This window comes from Triplophysa rosa, linkage group LG10, assembly GCF_024868665.1.
Source record: "Triplophysa rosa linkage group LG10, Trosa_1v2, whole genome shotgun sequence".
Classification (NCBI taxonomy): Eukaryota; Metazoa; Chordata; class Actinopteri; order Cypriniformes; family Nemacheilidae; genus Triplophysa; species Triplophysa rosa.
Genome location: NC_079899.1, coordinates 25,422,396 through 25,450,261, shown reverse-complemented (window position 1 = coordinate 25,450,261; position 27,866 = coordinate 25,422,396). Strand labels below are relative to the sequence as shown.

Here is a 27,866-nt window from a genome sequence, read left to right as displayed (position 1 = left end):
CTTGGTTTAAGTAAGCAGAACCTTCAAATTTTGATTACTGTTAAGTTAAAGTTTTTAACAAATCTTAGTTAGTGCGACTTAAATATTTAATTTATCCTTTTTATGAAATTAAGTAGACAGAACAGAACAAATAAGTACCAAAATTGTACCATTAAATATTATCTGTTATTCGCATATAAAGATTAAAACATATATATTTCGCATCTATGGGTTATTTCTGGGCTTTAACACAGAATTCTATTTGCATAAAATTCAATAGAGGTGTGTGTAACCGACACGTGATTATTTTGCATGTTTGCGGATGTAAATGTATTGACTCTTTCATCAGTGAAATAATCTTGAAGATTGATGTATGAACAGGTAAAATCATGTGTGTGTTTCTGTGGATCATCATTTAATATAATCTTCATCAGAATGATCATTAATGATGGTGTATAACAGAGTTTAGTGTTTCTCGCAGGCCGCTGTCACCGAGGACGATGCCTTGGCAAAAACACACTTTTCTCTGGATCATCTTCTGTGCTACATGCCAGATAAGTATGTTGCTTTTTTACATAAAAAATGCTGACATGTTCTGCTTGATTGCAAAAATACTTTTTAGACCTCTATTACAATTATGACTTTATGTTGCATCTTAACGAAAGATCTAGTCTGAAACTTATAAAGACCACATAAATGCCAGTAAACATTTTGACACATAAATTTCACAAATATTTTATGCTCATATCATTTTGTGTTTTTGTTGTGCAGCCTGCTCAAAACTAATGATTGTGGGTCATAACCTGACTGTTTATTCAGGCTGTCCAGGTAGATCTTTAATATATACTAATATGTCATTATTTTGACTGTAAAATATACTGTACAGTATATATATATATATATATATATATATAGGTTTCGTTCCAAATGAGATAACTCTTTTTTTCAAAATCATGTTTTATAATAATTTTATATGTTTTTATTGTGTTTTATTGTGTTAGTTAGCTGTATTTTTAGTTATTAGGCTTAATCAAAACAAACCAACTGCACTTGATTGATATTACAGTTTTTTCCAACTGTTTACACACGTTTTCAAAACTATGTCACTTTTCTCAAAACTTCCTACAACTTCCAAACTGCACACACAAAATGCAAAATGCTTCACATCTCCTTCAAAATGTAACACTGCATTCAAAATGCCATAAACACATGTCAGATAAAGCATTTGCATAAATGGCAAACACTTCTTTCATAATAGTATGAAAGTCATAATAGTCATTTCATAATAGTCCAGGAATTGGTGGGGGGGCAGTCACCAGTGCTAAGCTACGCTTCATCTCTTCTCCGGGCTGGGTCTGGCCACAATACTTCATCCACATCACAAGATACGTTTTCTCTTGCCAAACATCGAGGGAAGTATCTCCTAGCATGGCGTATCCAACCTTGGACAGAGGCAACCTCTATGTCCCCACATGCGTCCTCCATTGCCTGGAGAAGCGCCATGCGGGCATAGGGTTGGCGATCATACACTTTCCAGCGCCAGGCTGAAAAGAATTCCTCTATGGGATTTAGAAAAGGTGAATATGGGGGTAGGTACAAAACTACAAATTGTGGATGGGTGGCAAACCAGTTTTGGACCAGAACAGCCCGGTGAAAACTAACATTGTCCCATGTAACCACAAATCTAGCAGGCTCCTGATCTGGATCTGGGACAAGCAATGTGTAAATTGCATCCAGAAAAGTGAGCATATGGCCGGTGTTGTACGGACCCAGTGTGGCATTGTGATGGAGGACCCCGTTTTGAGTGATGGCAGCACACATAGTTATATTACCCCCATGCTGTCCAGGGATATTGGTAATTGCCCTCTGTCCTATTACATTTCTTCCGCGGCGCCTGGTTTTGGTGAGGTTGAAGCCAACCTCATCCACATAAATAAATTCATGGCGAATTACATGGGCATCCATCTCCAATACTCTCTGTAACAGACAAAAGGATATACAGATGAGTAAATATGGTATGTCTGAAGTACTGGAAGTAGTGTTGCATACATACCTCTACAAAGTCATGTCGCAGATTCTTGACTCTGTTAGAGTTCCTCTCAAATGGCACCTTGTAAAGTTGTTTCATCGTCACTTGTTGCCGTTGGAGGATGCGTTGTATGGTCGACAGGCTTACAGCATTGATGTTGTTAAATATGGTGTCATTGTTCAAGATATGCTCTCTTATCTCTCGAATCCTAATTGCATTGTTGGCCAAAACCATATTTATAATTGCAGTCTCTTGTACATCTGTAAACAAGCGTCCTCGTCCTCCATGATGTCTTTGCCTTTCCACTCTGTACAGAATTGAAACACGGTATGTGTTCAGCATAGGAACTTTAAACATTTTACAAAAACCTGTAGTACAGCATGATAACCAACCTCATTCATTCAATGCAGTGCAGTAAATGGATGGCTTAGAGTTACAAATGTTTATGCAATACTATGCAGTCATACGTATTTTACTGTACATTACTGTAATCCTAAAATAGTCATTAGATAGTTGCATACCTGTTCTCATTTCTGAAGGTTCGAATAATGGACGCCACTGTAAATCGACTCAAGTTGGGCTGGACTCTCAGTCCAGCCTCTCTCATGGTCAAACCGTGGTTGATCACACGATCAATAAGTGTTGCCCTAATCTCATCAGAGATGGCTCTCCTTCCTTCTCTTCTCTTCTTTGCCTTTGCCCTCGTCCTCGTCCTCTTCTTCCTCTTCCTCCTACTCCTACTCCTACTCCTCTTGCTCTCTGTCCATGGTTGGCATCCATTGTTCAAAACAGGTAATCTGACCTTTGATCTATTTATAGGCCTATACTACAGTTAAGCAGTGATTGGTTAGTGATCAGTTAAGCAATTAGTGTTTGCACATGTGAGGAGTGTGTGTGTGACCTGGTGAATAAGTGTTGCGTTTTGATTGGTTGTGTTTGGAAAAGGAAAGCAAGTCACTTCCTGTTAGATTTTTGTGTTTTAGGTAGAGAATTGTGTGTAGTGTTTTGAAAAAAGTGTTTTATGCAATTGAAAACTGAGTCAAAGGCTGAGAAATAGCTTATGGTTTTGGAGATTTTGTGTGTAGTTTTGCACTTTGAGTGTGAGGTTTCAAAAATCGTGTGACATGAAAAGATTTTGTAAGCGGCTGGAAAAAATTGTAATTGGAATGCACAATAACAAAACACGAGTTATCTTTTTTTGTTACCAAACTCTTCATATATATTTAAGGGTGTAACTGTATGTGTATTCGTACCGAACCATCACGGGCAACATTCCAAATGTAGTCATCATTCCTATGCCCTACTCCTTCGAAGGGCAGAGCCCTCGGAGTTTAGACTTTGGAGTAAACAGGGCATTTAAACTATAAAATGTATTATTTATTTGCAAAAAGTTAGGTTTTATGCTTAAGTTATGCCATTAAAACAGTGACATCTGCTGACGGACACAATGCTTCGTTGTCACGGGAACATGCCAGCTGAAGATAATAAGGAAATTATGTTGCTTCCTTTGCCAAGTGCATTTAAAACTTCTACATAATGGCACGTAAATGCCCTGTTTACTCCAAAGTCTAAACTCCAAGGGCTCTGCCCTTCGAAGGGAGTAGGGCATAGGAATGATGATTTCATTTGGAATTTTCCCCGTGACAGCTTGTGACGGTTCGGTATGAATATGCGTATCATTACACCCCTAAAAACATATATACTTTATATATATATATATATATATATATATACACACACACATATATATACCCTGTAAGTTTATTTGATTTCTGAATGTATCTTAATCAGTTATTTTTTCTTTTTACGCGCTAAAAGTGACATGCCAACAAAGCAATGACGAAATTTTCAACCTGATTTTCAATGACACACTGACAAAATTTTGCTTAGTGGATGTCAAACAAAACACATCTTCTACAGGTAAAGTCCATGTACTAAATATCTTTATATACAGTATACGGTTACATTTCTTACATTTTGGTTACAAATTCTTTAAAGAAAATTCCCTGAGGCAATTGTAAATGTAACATTATCTTTCTGCTTTTCAGGACATTGCCAAACAGAATCTGGGGAAACATTTTATTTCAATATAACAAACAATGGGAGTGAAAATGAAGTAATGCTAGACGAGGGAGTAACAGACATCACAATGTTGTTCCTGCCAGATCAACCGCAATATCTGCCATTAGACGTCTGTCTGAATTCAACAGGTGTGTGTCAGTTACTTTCATACACAGACAGGAAAGATTGTAGCGTTTAAAGAGTCTGTCTCCGTTTATGACTTATCATCTGAACTTCAGGGACAGAGAAGCAGTTTGATACACAACATACTAGACGCAAACAGAACAAATGCAAATCTAAAACACTGACACCATATGCATCAGGCAAAACAAATAAAACCTCTGTCTCCTGCAGTCTGATGTGTAGAGCGCACTCAGCTGGTGGAGAGTGTTACTGCATCATCAACATACAGATTTAAAGGGGAAGTGTGTCAATTCTGTGCATCTAATCACGGTTTTTTCGACAGACTCCACAAACACATCTCACATCTGCCAGTGTATGCTTAAAGGTATTTTAAATGTCAATGCTCAATCTCTTGTTAATCCTAAATGGAGTTGTGAAGGGGTGGCCTACAATGCGTCTGCGTGCTACGGTAAGTCAACATACTTTTATGAAAGAGACTTACTACCTAAATATTTCTCTGGTACTTTACACACACATTAGCTATTAGATGTGCAGTCTTTTCGAGTACATTATGTCTTCATTTGTGTCACAAAAACAATCACCAACACGGTTCTCCTCTATAGAGTGCTGCAGTGATGTCATATTTTTGTGGGCCAACCCAGAAGTTAGCATCCCCCATTGTTTCCTTAAAGGGGTCATATGGCGCGAACACGTGTTTTCTGTGTCTTTGGTGTGTTATAAGTTACCCATGCATGTATTAGACATGTAAAATTCAACAAAACAAATCCACGTCAAATCCCGAATGTCACTGTCAGTACAATTGCTTTGGAACCTGATGTTCCAAATATGGTCAGAGGCGTTACATTTCCCTCACACGCTTGCAGTATTCCACCAATCACTAGCACTGGTGAATTGGCCAATCACAGCACACCTCGCTTTTCAGAGCCATGAGCTTTGTTAAAAATCTGTGCGTTTCAGAGAGGCGTAGCAAAGAGGAGATACAAACATGCACGGTATGTGGAAAATACAGCGTTTTTGAACCTTAAATCGTGTATACACATTACATTACATCTAAAACAAACCATAATAATCGTTTTACCCGTGTCATATGACCCATTTAAAAAAGCCAATAAGATTTTTCCTAGTGCTTTTGGATTTTAGCTCTCTGGTCACCAAAAGTCAATCAGGATCATCTTAAGAATGGAACACAACAGTTCGCATGCACGCATTTATGTGTTATGAAATACAATCCCGATATAATCAAGCAAACTACTTTGATGAATCTCCATCTGCATTGTTTTTGAGAATAGCCACCACTCTTTACAAAAGCTGTAAATGTTGTATAATATTGTATCATTTATAAATATCCTGAGTGTCACGCCAGTGTTGGGCAAGTTACTCTGAAAAAGTAATGAATTACTAGTTACCGATTACATATTCAATAGTGTAATTAGATTACTGTACAAATTACTCTCTCCAAAAAGTTTTTAATAACTAATGACTTTCTATATCCTACATCAGCCTTGATTAGTTCAGTGATTCAAGGATAGACATGAAACGGCTCTTTTAATTCATTCAAATAAATCACATAAAACTACATGAAGTATTATTAAATGACCAAAGTATTACAAATGTTATATTTATACATTAAAGCACAGACTTTAAAGTTAGACTTTGAATTTTGATGTCAATTCCGCTTCTGCACAAACATACAGTATATTATACAAAGTCTTTAGTTTAATTTAGGGCCTTTAAACTATTTAGGCGCGAGTTGAAATGGTTGAATTATGTGTTGTACAAAAACACATAAGATTATGCCAGAAAGCACGTTTTGTCTAGTATTTTCGCAAGCACAGTCTTCAACGAGTTAAATAAAGTCTTAGATGAATGCAATTGGAAGCGCATTAGACCTGCGTAGAGCGGCAGCTCTTAAAGGGGCCGCGCTCTTAAACGTGCTGCTGTGACTCCTGTCACTAATGTTCATCAAAGAACAAAAGAAAAGAAGAAATCAATGTGATTTTGTAGCTTTAATGAGGATTCTTCAGTATTTCATATATTTAGCAATAAAGACTGTAAAGTGTTTGAGAACTTTATTTATTTTCTGTATATTTTAATGGGTTTGATTAGTAGAAAAAATATATATATTTAATTAAGACATCAGTTGCAAAGGCCAGAATATTAGAATGTTTGCTTTCATTCATAAAATGATGTTAAAGAAATGTGTTGTTTCTACATTCATTTGGAGATAAAATGTAAAATTATTAGAATGTAAAAGTATATTTAAAAACATAAATGCTGTGTGTGATTAGTTATTTAAATTTTTTTAATCGATTGACAGCACTAAAATAAACATGTTAAACAAAATAAATAGTGTATGTTTAATTTCACAATAGGTGTGCGATTAATGGCAGTTAATCATACGAAAAGGATGTGATTAATCGCAATTAAAAATGTTAATCTTTTGACAGCCCTAGTTTACTGTAATTACATCAGAAGTAACAGTAATTAAATTACAGAAAAAAATAGAGTAAACCCTTACTTTACTTTTTCAAGGGAAAAGTAATTAAATTACAGTAACTAATTACTAGACGCAACGCTGTGTCAAGCACACCTGATTTCAGGAATTTAAACCAAAAGTTTGTAGGTTTTGGACTACAAAACTACATCATGACTGAGGCACTCTATAGCGTAGATTATTGATTATTTACACTATACCAATCTGATTTAAACACATTTGCTGGCGTATGGGTGTAGTTTGTAGCTGTTGTGGGAGGCGCCCATGCAAGACAGAAAGGGAATAAAACCTTGTCTCTTTCCATTTGATATAGGGAAAGAAGGAAGTACATACATTTTGCATGTAAAAGGAAATAAAACAACATGTGTGACCTGCATCAAACCATCTACGAGCCCATCACCCTCTACAACCATGACTCTATCCACAAACAAGACTGCTTTTACAGACACGTCTCCATCCACAGACACGACTGCTTTTACAAAAACGACTCCATCCACAACCCTGACCCCACCCACAGACACGACTCCATCCACAACCGTGACCCCACCCACAGACACGACTCCATCCACAACCGTGACCCCACCCACAGACACGACTCCATCCACAGACACGACTCCACCCACAGACACGACTCCATCCACAACCGTGACCCCACCCACAGACACGACTCCACCCACAGACACGACTCCACCCACAGACACGACTCCATCCACAACCACCAATTCATCTAAAACCATCAGTGCTTCCGCAGCTTCGTAAGTGAACCCGTCATCAGTTGTTTTAATCTCCACTGCTGAACATCCTGTGATTTTAAAATAATATTGCAGAAAGATGATGGACAACCTTGAGAACATTGCAAATGAGATGAAAAAAACCAACCGAACCACTAAACCCATTGCGGAGGAAGGCGTTAAAGGTGTTGTCTACATACAGGACAGGAGCACAGAACCCAGAGACGTCATCATGTTCTCCTCATCAGATCAGGAGATAAGCGTATGTCTTGAGAAACATTCAAACACAGTTCCTCTGATGTGTGATCGTTCATTGATCTTGGTCATTTATTTACAGGTGACTGAGGCTCAAAACATAGACCAGAAAATGAGTTCTTGGTATGTTAAAATCTCAGACGAGGCATTCAATAAATCCCGTCTGGAAAACAACGGAAGCGCGTTTGTTGGAGTTCTTCAGTTCAAAAACATGGACGTCAATGTAATCGTACACGTTTCATTTTTCAGTTTACTGCAATCTGCTTTCTGCCTCTGTCTGAAAAAAAATGTTGTGAAATGTAACATCTGTTACACTAGAAGTTAGGGTCTTTCTCAAGCACCACAACAGATGAAAATCTCCACCTGTTTCTACATATAACTTGAAAAGAAGGGGTCAGATTTTTGACCAACTGATGCCAGAGCTGACGCTGTACGCTTGATTAATGCGTGAATCTTTCAATCAGATTGATAAAATCATAGATCCGCTGTACTCTGATTCTTTAGATAGAGTGTTCGGGTTTAAACATGTGGTGCTTGGGCCTGTAAATGTTGCTTGTAGGAATGTTATTTCTTTACCTGTTTTTGTTTTTTAAACATTTTTGAATGCAATCGTTTACTCCATTGCATGATTTCTGATTTAGGACAGAGATAAAAGTCGCATTGTTTTAAACAAAGAAGTTTATGGAATATCGATGGGAGCCAAACTCTCAAATCTTTCTAAAAATATTGAAATCATCATCCGGACAGAAAATCGGGTAATTTTTTCTTTTTTGAGTAACACATTGTTATGATGAACTTACATCGTGACCAAATGAAAATAAAACTTCTCTTCTTGTACAGACTGGCGATGTGTCTTGCAACTCTTGGGATGGCAGAGGTAAACACAGTTACACATACTTGCATTCGCAATTCGCATCAAATTGCTCTCGTCATCGCGTTTTTCTTTTTTGTTGTTGTTGAGGAAACCTGACGTGGACGACGTTCGGCTGTGACACGCAAAGAAATGACTCCATCATCAAGTGCTCATGTTCACATCTGACGTTCTTCGCGGTGCTGATGGTAAGATGTGTTCCTCAAAGTTTGCTTCTTTGTAGCTCTTGGTGTTACATTAAAGTATCAGCTTTGTCTCACATGTTTCTCTTTCTAATCAAATTCAAAGCGTTTATTGTCGTGTGCACAGTGAGGAAGACAAGTTTCCCTGCACAATGTAATTCTTTCTTTGCTGTCCACAGTGAATGCCAGGAAAAGTGCAACACACACACATAATAAATAATACTTAAACCATGCTGCAGGGGTGGAATTTAAACATGTAAAAATAGAAATATAGAAATATACACTACATCTACATATATGTGCAACTAGTGTACTGACTTATGTGCATCTTCATTTGCTCTCAATTTAATTGTGTTACTGTCTAGGGAGAAACAACTGAGAAATTACAGAGATCACATTTGTCTTAAGTGGTGTTTATCTAAAACAAATGTGAAGTTGAATATGAATAATGTCGTGAACAGCAGTCAGTCTGTCATGAGACAACTGAATTGAAATCTACTGATGTATGTGTAACCATCTCTGTTCTTTCATCTTTCAGTCGATTCCCAATGCAGACATCCCCTCATCTCATGTGGACTCATTGACTTATATCTCTTCTATTGGTTGTGCTTCATCCATGTTTTTTCTGGGCATCGCTCTGTTCATGCATTGCTTGTTACGGTACAGTATCACATACTGTAATCACACATACAACACATCAGTGATGTTCGTAAAGTCACAAATCCCTCTTACTGATGCTTGTTTAGGTTGATTATTTATCTTTCGTGTGTAACTCGTCCTGCATCAGTTGTGCGTCAGTCGAAGGTGACTTTTGCTTTTGTATTTCGACAGGAAAAACAAATCGAGCCAGTCCACGAAGATCCTGATCAATATGTTTGTGGCTTTATTTACGCTGAATTTATCGTTTTTGTCCAACGAGAGCATCGCCGACACACAGTCCAGCTCGGTATGCACTGTCATAGCGTTGATCATGCACTACTCTATGCTGTCAACATTCACCTGGTTCTTCCTTCAAGCTCTTCATGTGTATTTCTGGCTCATCCGACAAAATATCACCATCCAAAACTATATGAAGAAGATCATTGTGTCAGGATGGGGTGAGTTCAAGCAAATCTTCCTTTTCCATTCTATGAAGAGGACGTGAAAACTCGCAGACAGTTGAGCTCGTCTCGATCTGTTTTCAGTGTGTTCGTGTCCAGTCGTTGTGATTATCGCTGCTCTCGGAGAATACAAGTCAGTCGTCATTCAATCCACGGCTGAAAAAACAACACGAATGTAAGTTTAGCTTCACGCGTCACGGGACTGTAAATAATGAGCCCTTCATCTTCACAGTCTTTGACTTTCTCATCACAGGTGCTGGATCACAAATCACTACATTCACTACATAGTGAACATCGGCTACTATTCCTTGGTCTTCAGTTTCACAACAGGAGTCTTCGTCATGATCGTCACCAAAATGATTCAAGCAAGAAACGTGCGCGTGGCTGATGTCAAGAAAGCAGCGCTGAAGAAGCGTCTGCTGATGATCTTGAGTCTGTTTGTTCTCCTGGGCTTGACGTGGGCCGTGGCTTTCTTCAGTTATGGAGACATGATCATCCCGTCCTACTATATCTTCTGTGTGCTCAACTCTTTTCAGGGTGAGAAATACTCCTGCACTACATGTGTAATAAATATATCGCCTGTGATTTAAGGATGAAGGATTTGTCTCTAATTGTTTGTTTGTTTGTTGTTCTTCAGGGTTTTTTCTCTTTCTGTATTATTATCACATTCGTAATGATGTCGAGGGCAGTTTCTCTGATGATCCCGACAGATCCTCTTCCTCCATTAACACTACACAAGAGAATATCTAAACATAATAGTGAAGGTGCTGTGTTTCCTCTCATAATGAGTACACATCACCACGTACAATTTCATATGTTGTGTAGTTTTCAGATACTTACAGTTTTTTTCAACTGCTAACAAGCGTTGTTCAATACTGAAGCCACATTTTCAAAACTCTTCACACAGTCTGCATTACCAACATGACTGTTGGCCAAACACAACTCACAAAACTCACTCCGACCAACAAAACACTTCATCTATGTCTCAAAATAAGATCATGACACTGACAACAATTCTCATTCAGAAAACATACATTTCATTCATAACATACTGACCTAAAAAACACTAACAACAAGGAGCATTAAAGAAATGATGAACTTTATTAGTAACTGTTGAATTATTTGTCTCATAAATCAGTCTTTCAAATAAAATCACTCATTTTCACTTTAATGAATGTACTACAGCATTTTGTAATCAGTCTTGTTACATATGCGTACAGTAAGTTTTCTTTGTTTATACAGTAGTACTTCATCTTTGAAAGTTACAGTACGAAGGTGAAAAAAAGAGGAAAAAAGTTCCAGGTGATGATAAAAAAATAAAGAATAAAAATGAATTCAACACATCAACAAAAGTACAGTGAGGGTTCTAGTTCTCCCTCTCTCCTGCATTTGGCCACAAGTTCTCATCAACATCACATCTGATGTCTTCTCTGGCCATGCATCGTGGAAAATACCGTCTGGAATGTCTAATTCAGTTACAGTATCATCAAAGGATGCTTGTCTCACCTGTTGTTCTGTCGGAACATTTGTACCGTTGATGCAACTGTTGAACGCGGCAGATTTGGTTGCACCCTTAGACCGCCTCTCTCAAAGAGAGACCATGATTTACTACATCATCAATAATCTCATCAGAGATCACGGCTCTTGGTCTTCCTCTCCTTTGTCTTCCATGCACTCTCCTTCTCTGAAGCACTCTTCTTTGATCCATATTTACTAACATCCCCTTTATAAGTACAGTAAATCATGGTCATGAGACTAAAGCAGATCACCTGAGCAGGATTTCAGCTAAAATTGTCTATACTTTACGTAAAATAATGACTGCAGAAATGCATTAGTCATCATTCTGTTTTAAAAGTGTTTTTAACCAGTTTGAAAGCAGTGCGTTAGCATTTGAAAAGTGTGCTGTAAATTCATAGTGTTTTGCAGGTTGTGGACTATATGAATGACGAAAGTGTTTGTGAATTTTGAAAAATGTGGTCACTGAATGCATTTTGTCTGAAAGCAATGAGAAATGAGTCACAGTTTGGTCTGCACAGACTTCTGTTTCGCTGAATGTGTGTTTTGAAAATGTGGCTTCAGTATTGAACAATGCTAGTTGAAAAAAACTGTAAGTTGACAGTTATGAACCATTATTGATTTACTAATCTTTCCTGAAAACATAGGCAGGTTTTGTGAGTCCCTATTACTCGAAGTTGTTAAAGTTGAGCTCATGTCCTCCTGTGAAACACAACAGACTCTCAGATGTAGTTGTGAATGATCCTCAGATCTGTCTGTATCTGATGAACAATATAAATCCTGCTCTGTATGGACACACTTCCGGTTTGATTTGTAAGGCGTTTTAAATGAAATAAAAACAAACTGATATGAGATATACAGAGGTGTTAATGTGGTTATTCATTAGAATCGACATGGTGAAAGTACTGAACAAATAAGCAGAAATGCCATATAGGGCTTGAAAAAAGGCCTCTTCTAGAAAACATATTTGCATCGTAGCAGAGAATGTCGTGATGGGCATGAATACCATAAGATTAGATCTGTTTATGTAAAATGCAGCACGCAACACAGTTTTATAATCTGTCCATAAATTTATGTTTCTCATACATGATAAATCAAACATCAAAACAAAATCGAAATAAATAAAAACATGTAACAATAACATTAAACATAGATGAAACGTTTTGATGCGTGTAGGTTTACGTCTTCCCGTGTAAATGAATATAATGTTTGTTTTCTCTCTTTTGTGAATATGAGTTTTTATTCTTCTTATAGAAAGTTTCATATTTAAAGGATTTCTGCTGCATGAGAAAATGAAATATTGTTAAATGAATGTAAATGTTGTCTATTATTCACTCATAAATGTTGGACGATCCCATCTCTATAAATATAATGTGTTTTTGGGTCGGTAGAGGAGTGTGTGTAACTGAAACTTGATTTGCATGTTTGAAAATGTAAATGAACTCTTCCATCAGTGAAAACTCAACACATGATCTTGTGGATTGATGCATGAACAGGTAAAATCGTCTGTGGACTATCCTTTCATTTAGTCTTCATCAGAATGATCATTAATGGTTGTGTTTAGTGTTTCTCACAGGCCGCGGTCACCGAGGACGATGTCTTGGCAAAAACACACTTTTCTCTGGATCATCTTCTGTGCTACATGCCAGATAAGTATGTTGCTTTCTAACAACCTGTATTCATTATTTCATTTTTTCATTGAGTTAATGTAGTGCTAATAAATGTGTTTGATTGATGGTCTCTATGTAATCTGTTTGATTGCAAAAATACCTTTTAGGTCACAATTACATTAGGACTCCTAAGTGAGTTATAGAAAATTCACTTCTAGATATTGAATTTATAGTCTGAGTTTGGTGTTAAGAATATGATGACCATGTAGTGTATACAAATGCACAAATTTGCTTATAGTTTCATATTGTTGTCTTCTTGTTGTGCAACCTGTTCAAAAGTGTGTGAACAGCAAAAATCCAAAGCCTGTCCAGGTATAGGTATAGAATTTTTCAACACTCATGTTAGCAGTATATTTAATTTCTGGATGTACCTGCATGTGAAAACTGACAAATTCATTCAGTTAATTCTTTCTTCCAGCTATAAAACTGACATGTAATACGCTGAATGGGAACCGATGCAAAATGAATGGCAAAAACTACCCATCTACCGATGGTACAATCTGTGTGTTTAAATTATGTATAGAATTTTTTTTCCTATTAGAATACATTTCCTATTAATACAGTGGGGGAAACATGTATTTAACACGCACGTTTTGAATGCTTACATCTTACATGTGATTTTTTTGTTGGCCTTACAGTAATAGATATTCTTAAGGCTAACGTATTCATACTAAAATCCCTCTCATATTGATTTCATGTCGACTCCTTGTGGAGGTCGGCATAAAACGAAGGTTGTAATGGTGGGTTTTTTTCGAATTGTGATGTATATCGGGAAAAATATGTACGATGGGGCTTGATTTCGTCTTTTGGAAATTTTCAATTTCTTTTTTTACTACTACTTATGTCTGCCAAAAATGGCTGAACTGTTCATGTGAACTGTGTGTAGTAAAGTTGGCATGTTAAATACATATTTTGCCCACCGTGCACTATGCTACATCCTTTCTTAAGTTCAAACATAGCCTGGAAAGGGATACTCCATCAGAAAATGACAATTCTGTCATGAATTACTAACCCTCAAGTCGTTCAACAACCTTAGGACCGAGCCCGCGTTCACAACGCATGCATGTTGAGCGGACGCAGGAGCCGCCGTTTTACGTCAGCACACGCATGTGTCGCGTGGTCGTCCGGGCGCGCGTTTTACACTGACGCGGAAGTCAGGAAATAGTTGAATATGGTCATCATTATTGTTTTTTTGCGCACAAAAAGTATGCTCGTCGCTTTATTTAGACATTTTTATAGACATGAGGGTAATTCATGATAGAATTTTCATTTTTTTGGCTGAGTTCCCCTTCAATCATAACCGCTTCAGCAAATGTAACATATGATCGCTTTGCTTTTTAGGAAAATGCAAAACGCCATCAGGAAAACCAATTCAATTAAAAATAACAAAAGGACGGGGTTTATCAGGCCTATATAAAGTAATAACGAATGAGATCATTGACCCAGACGTGTTGTTCCTGTCAGATCAGCTGCAAAATCTGCGATCAGTTGACTGTACGAATTTAACAGGTGTGTGTCACACTTACTTTTATTCATACAGACAGGAAAGATTATAGCATTTAGTGTCTCAGTTTATATCTTCTACTTCTACAGGGCACTCTGGACAACCAGTCGTGACAATCATCGGTATGTTATTCCCCCATAACAACTGTACCGTAGTCATCTTGACCATTGCAGTTTAAATTATACATTAATGCAATAAATATATGCTTGATATATGAGATTATATTTACAAAAGATTAAATCAAGTTGCATGTTCATCTCCATCTTGCCTTAAAACCAAAAGTAAATGGGTTTTCCTCATGCAAGGTCTGCATACAGATGAGCATACAAGATATTTAATTTCCAAAAATGTACTTATGAGGTTAGTATCAGTACAATAAGCAGGATCATGTACAGGCAGCTGGTTGTCATTGCAAAATTTCAGCGTCAGGTCCTGATCACCCTGTGGGGTTTGTTCTGCGATAACAATGGGCTGGCTGTGCATTATCTTACTTACTGTAGGGCTTGCAGGATTAGATAATACATTAGTAACTCATATTAAAAAGGGCTGATAAGAAACACCTAAATGCATTTGGCAGATGCTTTCGTCCAAAGTGACTTAAGTGCATGAAGATGCATATGTGCTATCATTACTTGTCGCGTGTCGCACAAACTGTACATGTTTTTCTTAACCCTACATTACTATCACAGAAAAAACAGCATTTTTTGATTTTCAAATAAACATAGTGTTTAAATCTCCATTTGAATTCTGCGCACACTAGCGGGTCCCCACAATAAAACCTGTACACACACACGCTAATACAGTGGTTCTCAAACGTTTTCGTTGTAAGGCCCCCTTTGTGTTAAGTGCATCGCTTTGCGGCCCCCCATATAAAGACGTATAATCTTAAACTTAGAATTTGAATTAAACCAAAAACATTCAGTTATACAATGCTGGAACCTCAATTCGTTTGGTTTGTGGTGTCATTTTTCTGATGTTTGATTGCATAAAATCTATGATACATTTCTATATTTCATAAAATGCCACAAAATCTGTGGTCCCCCTGGATCCATCTTGGGGCCCCCAGTTTGAGAACCACTGCGCTAATAGAATATCTTTATTTTCATGAGATACCGGAAGCGAATATCTTCTGCATGTGAAAGGGACTCAAGCTGTGTGTGTTACATGCAGCAGTCCATCTCTGACCATCAATTCATCAACGCCATCGACTTCAACAGCAACCATCAGTGCTTCAGAAGCGTCGTAAGTGAACCTGTCCCCTGTTGTCTTAATCTCTACTGCAGAACATCATGTGACTTCAACCATGTTTCAGAGATTTAATGAGTGGCTTTGAGACCATAGTGGACGAAATGGAGAAAAACAATGAAAGTACTGAAGAGATTGTCATGGAAGTTGTTAAAGGTCTCGTGTACAGACAGGACAGGAACACAGAACCCAAAGACGTCACCATGTTCTCCTCATCAGATCAGGATGAGATAAGTGTAGGTGTCTTCTTCACGCCTCTTCTGAGATGTGATCTTTCATTTATCGTGGTGTCATTTTCTTACAGGTTACTCAAAATATCGGGCAGAAACAGTATTCCTGGTTAGTAAAAATCTCAGCGGAGGCATTCAATAAATCCCGTCTGGAAAACAACGGAAGCGCATTTGTTGGAGTTCTTCAGTTCAAAAACATGGACGTCAATGTAATCGTACACATTGATTTCCACAAGATTTACTTTTTGTATCAGCTTTCTGCCTCTTTCTGTCTCTATAACCACATAATGTTGTGAAATCTGACACAAATAATGATGAAACGTCTCAACATCTTCACGCTGGGGTCTCACGGCAGCTACACCCCTGCTTACACCGATACAGTAGATCCGCTGATTCTTTAGATAGTGTTCAGCTTTAAACATTTCTATCTCTGTGGTGTTTGGGCCTGTAAATGTTGCTGGTAGGAATATTAAACACACCTGTTTCTTTACCTGTCTAATTCCATCATGTTAGAATGAGATTATTCACTCTTTCTGCTTTAGGAAGAAGATCAAAATCACACTGTTTTGAATAATGAGGTTTATGGAATATCGATGGGAGCCAATATCTCAAATCTTACTGACAATATTGAGATAATCATCCGAGCTGGAAATCTGGTAGTGATTTTTTCCATACTAGAAAAAACGTATAACTGTAACAAAAATGAAAATCAAACTTTGTGTTTTTGTACAGGTTGTTGAAAATCCTTCGGTTTGGTCTTGCAATTCCTGGGACGGCAGAGGTAAATACAGTTTCAAATAGTTGTATTGCACAATCAGTTTTCCCTTTTTTATCTCATTTTTTATCTCATTTTGTGTAGGAAACCTGAAGTGGACAACATTCGGCTGTGACACACAAATAATCAACATGACAATCATCAAGTGCTCATGTTCACATCTGACGTTCTTCGCGGTGCTGATGGTAAGATGTGTTTCTCAAAGTTTGCTCTTTCATCAGTTTTTAATGTTTTTTTAAAGTGAATTAAAGTATCAGATTTGTCTCACGTTTCTCTTGAGTAGAAATAAACACAAATGAGTCAATTGTTGACATACAGTAAGAGCGAGTGATCCTTTGAGAATTTGTTGATGGTCATATTAAGATCTCTTTGGAAACTCTGCACATGTGCGATTACTGAAGTATTATTCTCCAGAGAAAAACTGACATCAGCAAACATATAAAACAGATGTGAAGTTGAATATGAATAATGTCGTGAACAGCAGTCAGTCTGTCATGAGACAACTGAATTGAAATCTACTGATGTATGTGTAACCATCTCTGTTCTTTCATCTTTCAGTCGATTCCCAATGCAGACATCCCCTCATCTCATGTGGACTCATTGACTTATATCTCTTCTATTGGTTGTGCTTCATCCATGTTTTTTCTGGGCATCGCTCTGTTCATGCATTGCTTGTTACGGTACAGTATCACATACTGTAATCACACATACAACACATCAGTGATGTTCGTAAAGTCACAAATCCCTCTTACTGATGCTTGTTTAGGTTGATTATTTATCTTTCGTGTGTAACTCGTCCTGCATCAGTTGTGCGTCAGTCGAAGGTGACTTTTGCTTTTGTATTTCGACAGGAAAAACAAATCGAGCCAGTCCACGAAGATCCTGATCAATATGTTTGTGGCTTTATTTACGCTGAATTTATCGTTTTTGTCCAACGAGAGCATCGCCGACACACAGTCCAGCTCGGTATGCACTGTCATAGCGTTGATCATGCACTACTCTATGCTGTCAACATTCACCTGGTTCTTCCTTCAAGCTCTTCATGTGTATTTCTGGCTCATCCGACAAAATATCACCATCCAAAACTATATGAAGAAGATCATTGTGTCAGGATGGGGTGAGTTCAAGCAAATCTTCCTTTTCCATTCTATGAAGAGGACGTGAAAACTCGCAGACAGTTGAGCTCGTCTCGATCTGTTTTCAGTGTGTTCGTGTCCAGTCGTTGTGATTATCGCTGCTCTCGGAGAATACAAGTCAGTCGTCATTCAATCCACGGCTGAAAAAACAACACGAATGTAAGTTTAGCTTCACGCGTCACGGGACTGTAAATAATGAGCCCTTCATCTTCACAGTCTTTGACTTTCTCATCACAGGTGCTGGATCACAAATCACTACATTCACTACATAGTGAACATCGGCTACTATTCCTTGGTCTTCAGTTTCACAACAGGAGTCTTCGTCATGATCGTCACCAAAATGATTCAAGCAAGAAACGTGCGCGTGGCTGATGTCAAGAAAGCAGCGCTGAAGAAGCGTCTGCTGATGATCTTGAGTCTGTTTGTTCTCCTGGGCTTGACGTGGGCCGTGGCTTTCTTCAGTTATGGAGACATGATCATCCCGTCCTACTATATCTTCTGTGTGCTCAACTCTTTTCAGGGTGAGAAATACTCCTGCACTACATGTGTAATAAATATATCGCCTGTGATTTAAGGATGAAGGATTTGTCTCTAATTGTTTGTTTGTTTGTTGTTCTTCAGGGTTTTTTCTCTTTCTGTATTATTATCACATTCGTAATGATGTCGAGGGCAGTTTCTCTGATGATCCCGACAGATCCTCTTCCTCCATTAACACTACACAAGAGAATATCTAAACATAATAGTGAAGGTGCTGTGTTTCCTCTCATAATGAGTACACATCACCACGTACAATTTCATATGTTGTGTAGTTTTCAGATACTTACAGTTTTTTTCAACTGCTAACAAGCGTTGTTCAATACTGAAGCCACATTTTCAAAACTCTTCACACAGTCTGCATTACCAACATGACTGTTGGCCAAACACAACTCACAAAACTCACTCCGACCAACAAAACACTTCATCTATGTCTCAAAATAAGATCATGACACTGACAACAATTCTCATTCAGAAAACATACATTTCATTCATAACATACTGACCTAAAAAACACTAACAACAAGGAGCATTAAAGAAATGATGAACTTTATTAGTAACTGTTGAATTATTTGTCTCATAAATCAGTCTTTCAAATAAAATCACTCATTTTCACTTTAATGAATGTACTACAGCATTTTGTAATCAGTCTTGTTACATATGCGTACAGTAAGTTTTCTTTGTTTATACAGTAGTACTTCATCTTTGAAAGTTACAGTACGAAGGTGAAAAAAAGAGGAAAAAAGTTCCAGGTGATGATAAAAAAATAAAGAATAAAAATGAATTCAACACATCAACAAAAGTACAGTGAGGGTTCTAGTTCTCCCTCTCTCCTGCATTTGGCCACAAGTTCTCATCAACATCACATCTGATGTCTTCTCTGGCCATGCATCGTGGAAAATACCGTCTGGAATGTCTAATTCAGTTACAGTATCATCAAAGGATGCTTGTCTCACCTGTTGTTCTGTCGGAACATTTGTACCGTTGATGCAACTGTTGAACGCGGCAGATTTGGTTGCACCCTTAGACCGCCTCTCTCAAAGAGAGACCATGATTTACTACATCATCAATAATCTCATCAGAGATCACGGCTCTTGGTCTTCCTCTCCTTTGTCTTCCATGCACTCTCCTTCTCTGAAGCACTCTTCTTTGATCCATATTTACTAACATCCCCTTTATAAGTACAGTAAATCATGGTCATGAGACTAAAGCAGATCACCTGAGCAGGATTTCAGCTAAAATTGTCTATACTTTACGTAAAATAATGACTGCAGAAATGCATTAGTCATCATTCTGTTTTAAAAGTGTTTTTAACCAGTTTGAAAGCAGTGCGTTAGCATTTGAAAAGTGTGCTGTAAATTCATAGTGTTTTGCAGGTTGTGGACTATATGAATGACGAAAGTGTTTGTGAATTTTGAAAAATGTGGTCACTGAATGCATTTTGTCTGAAAGCAATGAGAAATGAGTCACAGTTTGGTCTGCACAGACTTCTGTTTCGCTGAATGTGTGTTTTGAAAATGTGGCTTCAGTATTGAACAATGCTAGTTGAAAAAAACTGTAAGTTGACAGTTATGAACCATTATTGATTTACTAATCTTTCCTGAAAACATAGGCAGGTTTTGTGAGTCCCTATTACTCGAAGTTGTTAAAGTTGAGCTCATGTCCTCCTGTGAAACACAACAGACTCTCAGATGTAGTTGTGAATGATCCTCAGATCTGTCTGTATCTGATGAACAATATAAATCCTGCTCTGTATGGACACACTTCCGGTTTGATTTGTAAGGCGTTTTAAATGAAATAAAAACAAACTGATATGAGATATACAGAGGTGTTAATGTGGTTATTCATTAGAATCGACATGGTGAAAGTACTGAACAAATAAGCAGAAATGCCATATAGGGCTTGAAAAAAGGCCTCTTCTAGAAAACATATTTGCATCGTAGCAGAGAATGTCGTGATGGGCATGAATACCATAAGATTAGATCTGTTTATGTAAAATGCAGCACGCAACACAGTTTTATAATCTGTCCATAAATTTATGTTTCTCATACATGATAAATCAAACATCAAAACAAAATCGAAATAAATAAAAACATGTAACAATAACATTAAACATAGATGAAACGTTTTGATGCGTGTAGGTTTACGTCTTCCCGTGTAAATGAATATAATGTTTGTTTTCTCTCTTTTGTGAATATGAGTTTTTATTCTTCTTATAGAAAGTTTCATATTTAAAGGATTTCTGCTGCATGAGAAAATGAAATATTGTTAAATGAATGTAAATGTTGTCTATTATTCACTCATAAATGTTGGACGATCCCATCTCTATAAATATAATGTGTTTTTGGGTCGGTAGAGGAGTGTGTGTAACTGAAACTTGATTTGCATGTTTGAAAATGTAAATGAACTCTTCCATCAGTGAAAACTCAACACATGATCTTGTGGATTGATGCATGAACAGGTAAAATCGTCTGTGGACTATCCTTTCATTTAGTCTTCATCAGAATGATCATTAATGGTTGTGTTTAGTGTTTCTCACAGGCCGCGGTCACCGAGGACGATGTCTTGGCAAAAACACACTTTTCTCTGGATCATCTTCTGTGCTACATGCCAGATAAGTATGTTGCTTTCTAACAACCTGTATTCATTATTTCATTTTTTCATTGAGTTAATGTAGTGCTAATAAATGTGTTTGATTGATGGTCTCTATGTAATCTGTTTGATTGCAAAAATACCTTTTAGGTCACAATTACATTAGGACTCCTAAGTGAGTTATAGAAAATTCACTTCTAGATATTGAATTTATAGTCTGAGTTTGGTGTTAAGAATATGATGACCATGTAGTGTATACAAATGCACAAATTTGCTTATAGTTTCATATTGTTGTCTTCTTGTTGTGCAACCTGTTCAAAAGTGTGTGAACAGCAAAAATCCAAAGCCTGTCCAGGTATAGGTATAGAATTTTTCAACACTCATGTTAGCAGTATATTTAATTTCTGGATGTACCTGCATGTGAAAACTGACAANATAGATAGATAGATGCGTTTTTTATTTATAGACACAACAATGTTACTAATGTAGGCAATTGTTTGCTCACCATTTGTGCTTCTGTGAGAGAGGGACAATGCTGTCTGCTCTGCCACATGCTCTTTGGTCTAATGTGTGAAATGAAGCGGCTGTGATGTTCTCCTACTACACACACGAAGCACACTGCCTCCATGCTGACACTATTCGTGTCTGTATAGCTGAATAACATGCACACACACTGCCTCCATGCTGACACTGTTTGTCTCTCTGTGGTGCTCTCACTTGATCTCAAAAGTAGTTTGGCAAATGTAAGTGTCATCATCTGGAAAATATGGCTGGAAAATTGCTGACATGCTGGTTTTGAGTTTGATGAGAAAACTGTGTCTGTTTGAAGCTAATCGTGGATAATTAGGTAAGATGACACAATGGAGACTCAAGTCATTTAAGCGTGGAGGAATGGAAACAGTGTACAACGATTAAGTGTTTGCTCATGATTGTGTAATCGTGATAAGTTTATGAAATGTTTACATGTACTTCAAAAGGACACATATGGTAATTGATGCAGTGTTGTCTCTGTTGTTTGGCTTTATTATATTCATTATAAGGCTGTGGGTTGTGCCTTATGAAATGATTCGTGCTTAAATGCATGTGTTGACACCACATTGATATAAAAAATAGATTTTAAAGGGAACGGGAGCGTGAGAGTGTCTCTTATCCGCTGCGGTAGCTGGCAGTTATGTGCACAAATCAGTGCTCAGTGGTATTCCCCCATGTGCTTGCACAGTCTGTGTAACTTTGTTTATTGTGGTTTTGTTCACAATTGTGGATAAAACGGCGCTGCAGGCAAATAGAAGCCTTTCATTTTTGAGTGCAGATTCAGTAATATCTCTATATTTGCTCATATAGTGGCCTGCTGATTACATTACAGTTTCTTATGGCTTTTTAATGCAAATGTAAGCTTCCAAAGCACTGCTGATCACATGAAACATTTTGATTCATTTGTGAACAAGTGATGTCAACATTTTAAACATATTTTTAATCATGGGCGTCAGCATCCCATTAACATCCAAATATGCACAAATGATGTACAAACAAATGAGAGTCATTTAGGCATTAATGGGGTATTGCCATTTTAATTTATTTATTGTATGTCTTTTCATCCAGCAGATGCTTTTCTCCAAAGCAACCTAAAACTGAGGAACACAACTCCTATGCCTAAAATTTTGATATTTGTTATTGACAAAATTGCTTGAGAACAATTTGCATGGACATTCACAAACCTTCATTTTCATTCACTCAATATTCCGTTCTCAGTACATCTTTTATCATCAATAATATGCTAAATATTGGTGTGTTTTTTTTTAATGTCAGTGTCTTAATGTTTAATACACATAGCAGATTAGATTCAACTAAATTTAGTGAATGTGGAACAGGTTTAAAATACTGCATGCAAAAGTAGGCTATAAGTTGTAGTGTAGTTGATGTGTTTTGTATATAGTATGAAGTATTGTGTCATATTTTACTTCTAGAATCTAGATTTTATTTATTATATTAGATATGAATAGATATTTCTTCCAGCTTTCTTACTGCCCATGGTAATATTTTAAATTGTAAATGTCCTTTTTTAAATCGATGGGATCAACAACCTTAAGGGTTATTTTTTTTATCTTGCATCAAAGTCACGCGTGATATCCCCAATAGCAAAGAGTGTCATTGAAACCCTTTTGCTGTGCAGATCTACAGCCTGAGGTCTCCTCCAGAACTCCAGCCCTCCTACAGGCAGATCCAACAATCTCATTGTGTCTATCTGATCGGTAGTCTGTTTGATCCTGACTATTGTGCCTATACGATAGGGCTGTATAGTTAATTACATAGATAATTTAGATTAAGATTACAGCTACAATGAACTAATTATGATCTGAGTAAATGCACATACGGAGTACACTTGTAGCATCACATTTAGGTCTATTTCAGTTGGATCAACAATAATTTTCTACTATGTTTTGCGGTAAAAATATAGTAACCAATCACAGGCATTGTTTGGTTTACGTTATTTGTGGGTCTGTGTGTTAAACTAACTGTAATCTAAATAAAAAATGGATTTAAATGTTTGGCTATAGTAATAAATGATTGCAGATAAAAAGAAAGTTCCTTGCTGAACTAAAATTCTACAACAAGCCTGTGAAGAACCTTTAGGGACCCGAACAAGAACCGTCTCTCCTATAACCAAACAGCTTGGTGTCATGACTGGGAAAACATCCAAGAGAGAGAGAACCCACAAGCAGGCAGCGGTACAAAACTCAGATGTTTAATAAATCAAAATAAAGACCCACGGTGGGGAAAATTACAACAAAACAAACTACAAAGAAACAATATATATCTTTTAATGTGATAACCTCAATTTTATCACAGTTTTCATGTGTATTGTCATGCTGTCAGTCTTTCATATTGCTGTTGGATGACTTTATGTCACTCCTGAGGTTTGATTTTGTTGAAATTCAACAGACACTGGACTGGAATGGCCACAATACATCTATGCTGATTAAATGAAAATTTGAAATGGTCTCTTAATTTTTTATGGTGTATATATTCTGTTTGATTGATGGATAGATAGATAGATANGATACCAATACTAAATTGATACCATGCAAAAAGAACATACAGGAAGTAATTAAATAAAAAATGATGAAACATAAATAACTTAAAATTCTGTTATTTTATTTTTAATCTTACAACTTACACGGTGTTCCTGCCTTGCTTTTTGAGCATATCTTCCCCCTTATTTAAAAATAACATGTCACCACACAGACCTACATATGAGTGTCAGGTATCAATCTATGATACAGTCCCAAACATGTACCTGTCTCAGTGTTTGCTGCTGTCTAAGGTGAAACGAGAAAATAAACTGTTTAAACTTAAATTAATCTACATAAATACTAGCTAAGACCTTAAAGCATGGATCAATTCATTCACTTCAATACATAAACATTCATTAAAAACATTACATAATGCATTCTGACATGAACTAACAATAAATCTCTTTTTACAGCATTTATTAATTTGTTTATGTAACAATACGAATCTAGTTGTTTCTTCATATAATGTCAACAAATACAACTGTTAATATTTTAAATTGATTGAAATATTTATTAAATCCGTTGAAATGAACCATTAAGATGAATAAATGCTGTAGAAGTATTAGTACCCATTATTAGTTCATGTTAGCTAACTAATGTTTAGAAATGGAACCTAGTTGTAAAGCGTTGTCAATGATGTTGGCCTGTCACAAAATATACCATAAAGCATTATTCAGGCTATTGTTATCATTCACATACGCTACCTGTCAATTTTAAAGTTCTTTAAACGGTTCGGGATGTCTGTTGGTGAAATTCTTTGCCAATCTGATCATGTTGGCCCTTTTGGTCCTCAGATTTTGCACAGACGGACTTCGTCTTTAACTCGGCTATAATGCCCCTTTGCGCATCTGCTTCACTGACAAGTCGTGAACAGACGGAAAAGGCACTTATGTTTGCCGCCATGACTTTCATCTCGTCGTCACCCCGAAATCTGCAGCGCAAATACGAGGAAAGAAAGTTGTACGTGTCCACTGACTGAAGAGAGCACTCAGCGCTGAGAGCACATGCGCGCGCACATACGGCTGCCGCAAATGGGCGCATTTCGGGATGTGTTTTCTCTGAAACGCGCGCGTCATTAAAGTACCGGTACCAAATAAGTGTGAAATTGGTATCGTTTTAACAGAAGGGTATTGCAGTTCTTTTCTAGTACCGGTGTATCGTGCAACACTAGACTCCACCCAGATTAGACTCAGAACAATCATTGAAAATAGATGAAATATACTATATGTTCTAGGTTCAGAGATTCTGTACTTTTTCAAAAGGTGTGTAACAGCGCCACCTGCTGTATAACAGTACAAACACCGATTGCCGTAATAACTCGTCAATTGCGGGGAAAGAGTTAATAACACGTCAGCGGCCTGTAAGCTAATAAGTTTGTGTTGTTTTCTTGTCTCATCCTCGGGACATCTGAGTCCGACAGAACCAGCTCCGGTTTGACTGAATGCTCAGTCTGGGGATGATCACAGCTGATGTCTGCATCAAGCAGAAGGTAATGAGAGTCTGCAATGAGTCGAGTGATGAAGTGATGCCAGAAGAGAGAGGTAAGCGGCGGTCTAAAACATCCTGATTGACAGGATGATCAATCTCCTCCCAACTTATGTTAAATCTTAACACAACGTAAACGTAAGTTAAACAATGTTGTAAAGTGTTGGCATATTTNGTCCTCACCCCGAAATCTGCAGCGCAAATACGAGGAAAGAAAGTTGTACTCGTCCACTGACTGAAGAGAGCACTGAGAGCACATGCGCGCAGACATACGGCTGCCGCAAATGGACGCGTTTCAGGATGCGTTTTCTCTGAAACTTCATTAAAGTACCGGTACCAAATAAATGAGAAATTGGTATCGTTTTAACAGAACGGTATCGCGGTACTTTTCTAGTACAGGTGTATGATGCAACACTACTCCTGACGACATAACATTGGACGTTGTTGGGACATGGTGATTACATCCTGAAGACATACCTGGGACATAGCATATTCGTCACAGGGACATACCAAATAACGTTTCTGGGACGTGATGAGCACGTCCTAACGACCAAACAGTCACGTTTTTAAAATCTTTTTTATTTATTTAATTTAAACAATTATCATCCCTCACATGGAGGATTAAATTAATTTGTGATTTAATCTGTGCGTTAAAGATTAAATTTTATGCACAATTGGAGTAAGTTCCTATTCAAATACGTATAAAGCACAGTATAACGATTTAACTCAACACAGCACTGTATATCACAATTAGATATTTTATTTATACTGTAGTACATGACATAAATATCAAAGACTTCAACACAATATAGAGGATTTAAAGAAGATATTTATTGACAGAGATGAATAAACATTATGTTTAGGCTTAACATTATATTCTTGTTTTACCACATAAGTTTAGCAGGTTGTCCGTTTTTAGAAACAACAATCAAAAGCTTCTTTAGTCACATTCACAAACATCAGGGTCTGTTCATTTAAACGTGCCAAATCGATCGAAAAAAATATGTGTTTACTCTCACATCTGTAAGGTATGAAGTAAAGAAAGAATATTAATAAACCGCTAAGTAAAATCATGCAGTGAGGTAAAAAGAAATGACCGTTAACATTTAAATGATGAGAGCGCTCGGCTCTTTGCAGAGCAAAGAAGGCGCGTGCGTGCGGGTATCATAAATAGTTGCAATTGTGGTATCGAATTAAAGTCCAATTTAATAGCTGTCAGAAGTCAGATTAATAGCATTCGTCTTTACATTATAACAGATTTTACTCTGATCATAATTTTACATACAATAACATAATAAACATAAATGACCAGATTCATTAATCAAATGACCAGTGTCCAGGTTATCTGAAGACCAGTACATCATGTCGCTACAACGTTCTCCATGGGATTAATCCACAACTTTATTTGATGATGTGGCTAGGACGTTTTTGTTACGTTAGCAAAAATGACCAGATTCATTAATCAAATGACCAGTGTCCAGGTTATCTGAGGACCAGTACATCACATCGCTACAACGTTCTCCATGCGATTAATTCACGACGTTATTTGAGGACGTGGCTAGGACGTTTCTGGAATGTAAACAAAAATTCTAAGAAATGGAACGTTGCCAAGACGTCTTCAGAATGTGGATACAAAGTAATGTTACGGTGACCAAATGAAGACGAACTGGCGACGTTGTCAGAACGTACCGTGTTAGCTGGGTGAGAATTTAACTGTTGTGAACAGGGCTCAAATCCAACACAGAATCTTCACACTCCAGTCTAAAGCATCTCTCAGTGTGACTGTGGGAAATCTTTTTCTTCATGCAGTCTGTCAGCCGTTCCAGATGTTGATGTGTCATATTTACAAGGAACTTACCCATGCAAACATTTTGTTTACACATTTCTCAACTAAAATATATTTTACCTCCTGTTTACATCATGTTAACTTACACTGTCCAGTCAGTCAATTTTTATTGTTTGGGGTTTTGTGCTTAACATTTTGATAGACATTCTTGTGTGTTTTTGCTTTTTTTTATGACATTTTGGCAGGTTTATAATTGTCACATGTATTCTAAGTACAAGCGCACGACAATGGCGTAGAATCCAAATAAGGTTATCTTTAATAAATCAACAGGCGCAGACGGGAGACCACACAGGAATAGAACTACATGAAATCATAAACAATAGCAGACAAGGAACTGAGGAAAACCTAGGGCTTAAATAACACCGGAAATCTAATCAACAGAAACAGGTGAGAACTAATCAATAACCATGGGAAGTA

The 27,866-nt window shown here is 37.2% G+C and overlaps 2 protein-coding genes across 3 annotated transcripts; both read left to right on the top strand.

Annotated features, from left to right (window-relative positions):
- The first annotated feature begins 337 nt into the window (after positions 1-337).
- On the top strand, positions 338-12,159 carry LOC130560589 (adhesion G-protein coupled receptor G1-like). The gene is made up of 17 exons (XM_057344474.1): positions 338-360; positions 461-537; positions 751-807; positions 3,827-3,928; positions 4,057-4,218; positions 4,536-4,661; positions 7,021-7,462; positions 7,535-7,700; positions 7,776-7,916; positions 8,335-8,448; positions 8,534-8,570; positions 8,655-8,752; positions 9,285-9,406; positions 9,578-9,843; positions 9,931-10,021; positions 10,100-10,383; positions 10,484-12,159. Exons 1-17 carry the CDS (start codon positions 353-355, stop codon positions 10,594-10,596), a joined length of 2,406 nt encoding a protein of 801 aa, XP_057200457.1. The 5' UTR covers positions 338-352; the 3' UTR covers positions 10,597-12,159.
- Positions 12,160-12,932: 773 nt separating this feature from the next.
- On the top strand, positions 12,933-20,218 carry LOC130560551 (adhesion G-protein coupled receptor G2-like). 2 transcript variants are annotated; one of them, XM_057344404.1, is made up of 16 exons: positions 12,933-13,014; positions 13,311-13,343; positions 13,450-13,524; positions 14,373-14,540; positions 14,625-14,657; positions 15,645-15,777; positions 15,848-16,016; positions 16,085-16,219; positions 16,553-16,666; positions 16,743-16,791; positions 16,870-16,970; positions 17,344-17,465; positions 17,637-17,902; positions 17,990-18,080; positions 18,159-18,442; positions 18,543-20,218. In XM_057344404.1, exons 1-16 carry the CDS (start codon positions 12,957-12,959, stop codon positions 18,653-18,655), a joined length of 1,944 nt encoding a protein of 647 aa, XP_057200387.1. In that variant the 5' UTR covers positions 12,933-12,956; the 3' UTR covers positions 18,656-20,218. The 2 variants fall into 2 exon arrangements, with proteins under 2 accessions (XP_057200387.1, XP_057200388.1); XM_057344405.1 differs by lacking the exon at positions 13,311-13,343 and having other exon boundaries at positions 12,937-13,014.
- The last annotated feature ends 7,648 nt before the right edge of the window (positions 20,219-27,866 follow it).

Coding starts and splice junctions, on each gene's coding strand:
- LOC130560589 (XM_057344474.1), top strand. Junction 538..750: donor CTGTGCTACATGCCAGATAA/GTATGTTGCTTT, acceptor TTTGTTGTGCAG/CCTGCTCAAAACTAATGATT. Junction 8,449..8,533: donor TCATCCGGACAGAAAATCGG/GTAATTTTTTCT, acceptor CTTCTTGTACAG/ACTGGCGATGTGTCTTGCAA.
- LOC130560551 (XM_057344404.1), top strand. CDS start 12,957: ATGTCTTGGCAAAAACACACTTTTCTCTGGATCATCTTCTGTGCTACA. Junction 13,344..13,449: donor AAAATCCAAAGCCTGTCCAG/GTATAGGTATAG, acceptor TCTTTCTTCCAG/CTATAAAACTGACATGTAAT. Junction 16,971..17,343: donor CGTTCTTCGCGGTGCTGATG/GTAAGATGTGTT, acceptor TTCATCTTTCAG/TCGATTCCCAATGCAGACAT.